Raw genomic sequence first — 7,655 nt, forward strand, 5'->3', positions numbered from 1 at the left:
CTGTATTTACTTAAATGTCAGAACGCCTCTGACTGAGCTATTACAATACACCTCATTGCCAGCCACTGTTGCAGCCCTCTCAGAAGGGCTGGCTCCGTGGTTCCTGTGCTGTGTACACACCATCATCTCCTCCACACACGCCAGCACGCACAGGCGGGTGAATATTCCCAGCACTTTGCTACAGACACTTGGGAAGGAGCTGCGGGCCGTGGTGCTGGGAGGAAGTTGTGTTTGGTGCTGAGAGCAGCAGAGATGTATGGGCTCCACCGGGCACGGATTGGTTGAAATTCTGCCAGTCAGTCTTGATTGATAAATTTGCCTTTCATAGAAGATGCTAAACCCTTTTGGCTCACATAATTCAAAATGTTGCCTATTGTAAGTGATGATGTTTTAATAGATTTGGAATGATGAATCCTGTCTTCCCTCACTTTAAGGTGGATACCCTGCGTCATGTTATCAATCAGACGGGAGGATACAATGATGGCTTGGGAGGAAATTCACTGTACAGTCCACATAATTTAAATGTGAGTACCCGGGGGAACAGTGGTTTGGAGAGCCATAAGCGCAGTGGCAGGTAAATGCAGTCATTAATACCTGTATTAATTGCTCTTGCAAAAGTGTTGTTTAATATCACATCTTTGGGGATGAACCACAGAGCAGCCCTTGGTGCAGCTGTAAGGCTTGTTAGTGTAAGAAGAGAGACATTCCAGATCTCTGACTATAAATGGCTTGAATTTTCATTGGTTTCAGCCCTATGAGTTAGAAGGTAACAGGCTCTGAGAGGCTCCAGTGGCTCAGGCAGGGAGCTGTGCTGGGCTGTGCTGCTTGTGCCAGGCGCCGGCTCTGACGGACGTTGATGCACCTTCGGCCATTTCACGGTGCCCATTTCTCCTGTGTGTGAGAGGTACCTTTGGCCTTGTTACTCCAAACGGCAGCGAGCAGTCAGCCTGGCTAACAGATGCCAGTAAATTGAGGGATTATGGGCTTGATGGTGATAGGTGCTAAATGTCCTCCCGCTGGCCGTAAGCGATGGGATGTGACAGTGCCCGGGCTGGGCAGGCGTGCCCGCGGCTGTGCTGGGCGCCAGGATAAATCAGTGTGGAGATGTGTTCCTCCTTCCTTCTTTCCTTCCCTCCCTCCTTCCCTCCCTCCTTCCTTCCTTCCTTCCTTCCTTCCTTCGGCTGGGAGCGGGGAAGGAGCACCACGCGGCAGCGGCGAGGCTGCACGGCACAGCTCATCCCTCATCCCTGGCTTGTTTCTCCCACTTACAGCTGCAACAATTAGTGCTTTATATTTTTTTTAATGTTTCGCATGTGCTTGAGAGGTGATTTTTCTTTGTTTTCCTTCATACTCATGGACTGTAAAATTCCTGTAGAGAATTCCCAGTCTAGTGACCCTCTCCCCCATCACAGGGTTCACCCCAGTGGTTCCCAGCTGTGATTTGGGGAGCGGGTGCTGAGCAGCCCAGAAACCCACAGAGAAGGGGAATGGGGAGACCCAGGGTGAGCTGCTGCAGCCACAGGGAAGGGGAGGTTTTCCCCCCGTTTTGAGTTGCCACTTGCCATGAGAGTAAATATTAATGATTTAAAATGTGATTGAAGATGTTCAATTGTAAGGGGAAAAAAGTACCATTAAATACTCAAATCTTTTACATTTGAAATGTCAAATCTTTCTTTTTGGATTTATAAATAACTCATAATAACCCACAACAAACCATATAAAAAGCCTTTTAGTTGCATTTCTCCTTTTTCATTTAAGTGTTTTGAAATGCTTCAGAGAATTTGCGATATCCTTATCAACATGATAAAATATGAAACTGTGATTGCCTGCAGCATTTTACAGACATGAATTCCATCTTCACTGATGAGGCCTGATAAGGCGCTGTTGTATAATACAGTGCATAATCTCAAACCACCAGAGTAAGGATTAATTTATTTGAAAAAAAGAATGCTTGCTGACAACCTCTCTTCCAGCTGCCAAGCTGAGTAAAAATATTGTACATTTGTTGTTTATAAATTTGGATAAAAGAGGAATGATGTTTACTTCAGATGGAATATCTTTAGACTCGTATCTGCACAAGAGTTTTTCTTTCTCTAAGTAGACCCTCGTATCTTTACAAAATAAAACCTCGCGGTGGAGCAGGGTCTGTGCGCGGTGTGTCCGAGCAGCGGGCGGCTGTCGGCGGGTGCAGCCCGGGGTGCAGCGGCTCGGTGCTGCCGTGTCACCCGAGGGAAAGCCGAGCCGCTGGGTTTGTGAGGATGGGGCTGCGGGAAAGCCGAGCCGCTGGGCTTGTGAGGATGGGGCTGCGGGAAAGCCGAGCCGCTGGGCTTGTGAGGATGAGGCTGTTCCATCTGCAGAGGAGATCCTTGCTGCTCTCCGCGGTGCAGCGCTCCGTGATGGGTGAGCGGGGCCGGGCCGGCTGCGGGCTGCCCGGGGCGGCGGCCGGGGCGCCCCGCCGCGCCCTGCGCACCTCCCCGGTGTGCCCCGGCCCCGGGGCTGGCCGAGCCCGGAGCGCATTTCCCTGCGGGGCCGGTGTGCCCCACAGCGATTTCCCTGCCGGGGCCGAGCCCCACAGCGATTTCCCTGCCCGCCCAGCCCGTCCCTGCCGGGGCCGGGCCGCCGTGGCCGCCGTGGCGGGCGCTGCGCTGAGGCGTCCCCGTCACTTCCACTCAGCGTCCCCCAACTCACGAGCCCCGCGCCTCCCTCTTCTTGACTGACATAAAAATATGTAGCGACAAGCTGTCTGCCACAGCCGAAATCCGATCAGACATTGATTCCAGCAATTGCCTCGATTGGCCGAGACATAAGGCAAATTTGTGCGTGCGCTGCTCGCGCCGAGGCGGGCCTGAGGCGGCTCGGAGCGGGCCGGAGCGGGGCCGCCGTGCCGAGAATCCCAAACCCGATCCTCTCTGCCCTTCCCCTGCAGCTGGGGACGTGGGCAGGGAACCAGCCGGGGCAGCCCCGCCGTGGGCCCTGCCGGGGGAAAGGCCATTCCCAACCTGGGGCAGTGAGGGGACACGCGGGGTTAAACACGGATTGCCCCAGGCTTGTCTCTCCGGGGAAACGGCTGAAGGAAAGAGCCGCTGAAGGGATGTTCCTCATTAAAACAGGGATGATCTCTGCAGAAATCCCGCAGTCCGGCACCTGGCCGAAGGGCTCCTGCCTGCCCTGCTGGTGCACGGCAGTGCGGGACAATCCCCTTCCCGAGCGATCAGCCCGCGGTGTAATTAATACGCGCAATGGTATCAATTGACTTGTTTTTGCCTTTGCAGGCTAATGGAGGCTGGCAGGACGCAACCACTCCATCTTCTGTGACTTCCCCTACAGAAGGGCCGGGAAGTGTGCACTCGGATACCTCTAACTAATCTCCTAGCAACACTTTTTCCCTGAGCTGAGATGCCTTGATTAGCGCATTCAGAGTTGCAGGAGAAAAAGGAAAGAGTTTTTTGTAGCCAACCACCTACAGCTTTACTGTAAAACCTTGTCTTATTAGAAAACTTGGTAAATCTGTTTTTTAAAGGTATCATAATCATTTGTATTTATACTTAAAACACACGATGTTAAAAAGCACTTTATCCAATTAGGCCAAGTTTTAGCATTGTTTATAGCCCTGTAACTATTTTATCATAATTTATTATCAGCAGTTTTAATGATGTTGGTCTAACAGTTGCCAATTACTTGGCCTTAAGGGTAAAAGTACAGGACAAGCTTAACCTCAGTAGCAAGAGCAGACACAAAGAACCGCCTCACCCAAATTTAATTGTGTGCATATTTCCATGGAAAGTCGACAGGAATCACAGACTTTGATTGTGTTTCATCTTTTCATATCTCTCACAGAGCTGGAATAAAAAGAGCTGTTCAGTTATTTCGGTTAACAATGGTCGTGTTTAAGAATCCTTATTCGTCACGTTTTTGTTGAGATCTATTGTCTTACAAATTAGATTGGAAACCAGGAGCATCTTTTCTTGCTAAAGCCCCCCCGGAGGCCGAGTCTCCCCTCGAATCCCGACAGGACACAGGTTGCTCTTGGGAGATGACGACTCTTGCTGCTGGTCTCTGTGCACGCCGCCACCCGGGGTTTTACAGTACGAGCTGGGTGCTACCCACGCCTGCCAAGGGCTGGTGCCTCTGCTTGGCAGCAAACCACAAACAAAGGAAAAGGAAAGGAAAGAGCACCGTGATATGGAGTGTTGTACATAGTGTAGCAAAAGAGTATTTATACATCTCACCAATCAAACACAGCTTTATTACCTCATGCGAACTCATACAAACCAATAGACTTTCAACATGTTCTGTAGCTTAGAGTGCTCACTTACTACCTCTGAACGATACTCACGCTGTAGTTTGTCTCTTTCTTATCTTTTGGCATCTTGTAATTAACTCTTTGTTTCCCCACGAAATGTAATGTACATTGTAATCTCCTACAAATCAGGGTTGCCTTGGCAACTGCTAAAGAAGCGGAAGTGGAAACATGGGGTCTTAGGTTGGACACAAAACAGTGCAACTGTTGTAAATACTGAGAAGCATTTTGAATGTTCTTCATCTTGTTACTAATACACGCAAAAACCAACAACTAATTGTAATGCATACAGACTTCAGTATTCAGTACTGTACATCCCCCTGGATTGCAGGGGCCCTTTCTCTCTCTTTTGTATTGTATGCGATTCTGAAACTGATTGAGTCATGAAAATAATTTGTGGCAGTGATTCTAATGTATTAAACCGTTTCGTGTTACTTTCTAACTGGATTACACCCTGGATTGAAAAGTCTTCCTCGTGGTAGTTATATGTAGTTTCAAACATGAATAAACTTTTTGCTTTCATGATCAAATGTTGACGTAATTTCTTCCTGCTCAGTTCAAGTCAGCCTGAGGAGATGTGTCGGTCTCCAGAGGAGCGAGCCGGCATGGAGCAGGAGCTGAGCATCTCTTTAAACACCAGCACGTCCTTGTGCCCTCTTGCCAGGAGAGAATTGGAAATCCTGGGAGAGGCACATCCTGGGCAAAGGCTTCCACCTGCCAGCGCCTGCCTCCGCTGCTACTCTGGTCTGCCTGGGAGCCACAAATCAAGTGGAGGTAAAGGAAGGGGTCAGGCCTTTAGATGAGTTTAAAAACCATCATCATATTCACTCTTAATTACCATTTTTATTTAACATTAACGTTGGAGATATAGCCTCAGCTAGCAAGTCTAATGCAATTATAAAAATATTTTTCTTTATTAAAAAACTTTTTTGGAAGGACGTATATATATATAAATGCTAATTTTAAGTCTTTTTAATAAAGTAAAGGTCAATAACAGGTAATAGCCTATTTACCATATCTCAAGGAAATTGACTCACAGGAAATCAAATTAACGTTAATCACTTGCAGCAAATGGTCTTTGATAAATATAACTACTCCCTCCTTGGGTTAGTGCAGCTAGGCAGGAGGAGGCCGAGCGCTCACCAGCACCAGCCCCTGCCAGGCTCTCAGGAGCTGCTGGTCCATCACCTTCCCTTCCCTTCAGCTCTTCAAACCTTCAGGTGTTGGTCTGGGGGCTGGACAACTCTTTGCATGTTTCAGTGGCTTGTGGTTCAGCTTTTCTCAACAATTGTTTTATCAGGGTATTTTGTAAAATACCTTTGCTCTCCCACTCTCCCCTGGCCGTGGCAACACTGCACCCCATGCTGTCATGCACCAGTGACTGCTGCTGCTCCGTTCACAGGGCAGACTCACCTCCATCAGGTTTGGAATTGAACAGTGCTGCTTCTTCCACAGGTGGTGCATTCAAATAAACAAGTAAATAGCTAGACATGCACTGCAAAGCCTTTGTTAGCAGCTAACGGGAGCTGGGGCAGGTGGGGACTGTGGACTGCCAAAGACTTCTGCATGCTGAGGACAAAGCACCCAACAATTTGCATTTGCTAATGGAGCTCCCCAAGTCCACACGCTCAGTGTTCGTGCTACAGCTCAGTGGAAATGGTATTTTATATTTTAAATGTAAAGTGTGTCAGCAGAGGCGTAGTAGGCAGCGTAATGAACACTCAGACGTCCCTCATCTTGATCACATCTCTGCTGGCCACAGGCAAGGACCTGTCACACACTGAGGAGGTTCATAGGAAGGCCATCAACAACCTTTGGGCCGCCCTTGCGTGCCCCACGCCCGCTGGGCATCATTAGCTGCTGCTTTGCAGCATTAAGGCTTTGGGTCCCTTTGAATTACAAGTGCAATTTGGCTTTTCCTTACGTTGGAGAGCAGCCACGTGGTTCCACGGCAAATAATAAACATCTTATCCTTGAGGCCTGATCACGCATCAGGGAGGTTTACTGCCAGCACCAGTACTAGGATCAAGCTGCTGATGGTATATTGTGTTTCACCCGGTAGCTACACGCTGAAGGGCCCTCGGAGCCTCCAGGAACAGCGTCTCACGCGAGGGGAGGAGACCCTCAGCCCTCCCACCCTGCCAGCTCAGCAGCACCATCCTGATTCCCTGCGCCCACCTTTGAGCTTTGGCACACAAGAGCCCTGCAGCCGGAGCCCACCAGCCATGGGAGGTGCCAGCCCTCAGACCCCGTGTGGAGCACAGCAGGACCAAGCAGGATTTGCAGCAGGTCCCAGGATTTGCCATCTCCTGTGCTCAGCACTGACCTGACTGAGGCATCCATCAGTGGGACAGGAGAGACCCACCCTGCTCCCCTGGGCATGGCTTGACAGCCACTTCTGGGACCAGCCCCAGCTCCGTCTGACCTGCTGTGCCGTGGGGACCGTGGGACCGTGGGACCGTGGCACGGCCGCTGCTGCGGGGTGTCCTGCAGGAGGAGCCTTGAGGAACCCTGCAGCTGGGGAGACATGGTGCCTCTGGTTTGTGAGCAGCCGTGGCAGAGCCCCAGAGCCCCCGGAGAACAGCAAACCTCCACTGCTGGCAGCAGAGCAGGCGGCGAGCTCCCGCTGTGCCCAGCTCCCCGTGTACCTGGGCTTGGAGGCCACGAGGGGTCCTGAGCCCAGGAAGGGAAGAGCTGGGGAGCCTCTGGGGCATGGCAGGATTTGTGCCCCGTGGGGCTGGGTTGGTGGGGCAGTTCTGCTGGCTTGGCACCACCAGTGTGAGGCTGAGCAGTGCCTGAGATCCTGCAGCAGTGTCCTGGCCACACGTGAGCCGAGGGCAATGCCACTGCCAGCCTCTGTGCCGTGCATTTCCAATGTGATAAAAGTAACTGTGAGTTACTGAAGATGTTTCCAGTTTGTGTTAATAAAATACATCTTTTTTAAAGAATGGAATTCTTCAAAGATTGGCAAATTTTATTTTATTTCATTAGCTTTAATGTCACTGCCATATGGACTGTGAAGAAAAGTGAACCATTAGATCAGAGGGACTGAGTTATCAGTGTGACACAGAAAGCTCTGATACAATTGTTAAGGATAAGCCCTGGAGTGATTTATTGCCTGCATTGTATTAGTCACAGAGGAGTTATGATATGCTCCCCATTCCTGTATCATATTAGGATTTTAGTAGTCTAATATGACATGGTAATATAATATATGATTAGAATTCCCATCCAGTGATCCTTTCCTTGGTTGCAGGGGCTGGAGAAGGTTTTGTGTGCATCAGGTGCTGGGCCATCATGCCCAGGGAGGATGAGGGACGCCTGGGATGGCTCAGTAGCTGAACCAGTCTCCAGG

The 7,655-nt window shown here is 50.1% G+C and overlaps 1 protein-coding gene across 6 annotated transcripts in view; it reads left to right on the top strand.

The window, feature by feature from the left end:
- PBX3 (PBX homeobox 3) overlaps positions 1 to 4,830 on the top strand; it is a 103,169-nt gene extending 98,339 nt beyond the window's left edge. For all 6 annotated transcript variants that reach the window (XM_021543731.2, XM_077787934.1, XM_021543730.3 and 3 more), the window contains 2 exons: positions 435 to 524; positions 3,273 to 4,830. In XM_021543731.2, coding sequence (XP_021399406.1) covers positions 435 to 524; positions 3,273 to 3,365 — 183 coding nt within the window. In that variant the 3' untranslated portion in view covers positions 3,366 to 4,830. The remainder of the gene's footprint in view (positions 1 to 434; positions 525 to 3,272) is intronic.
- Positions 4,831 to 7,655: the final 2,825 nt, after the last annotated feature.

Source organism: Lonchura striata, chromosome 22 (assembly GCF_046129695.1).
Source record: "Lonchura striata isolate bLonStr1 chromosome 22, bLonStr1.mat, whole genome shotgun sequence".
NCBI lineage: Eukaryota > Metazoa > Chordata > Aves > Passeriformes > Estrildidae > Lonchura > Lonchura striata.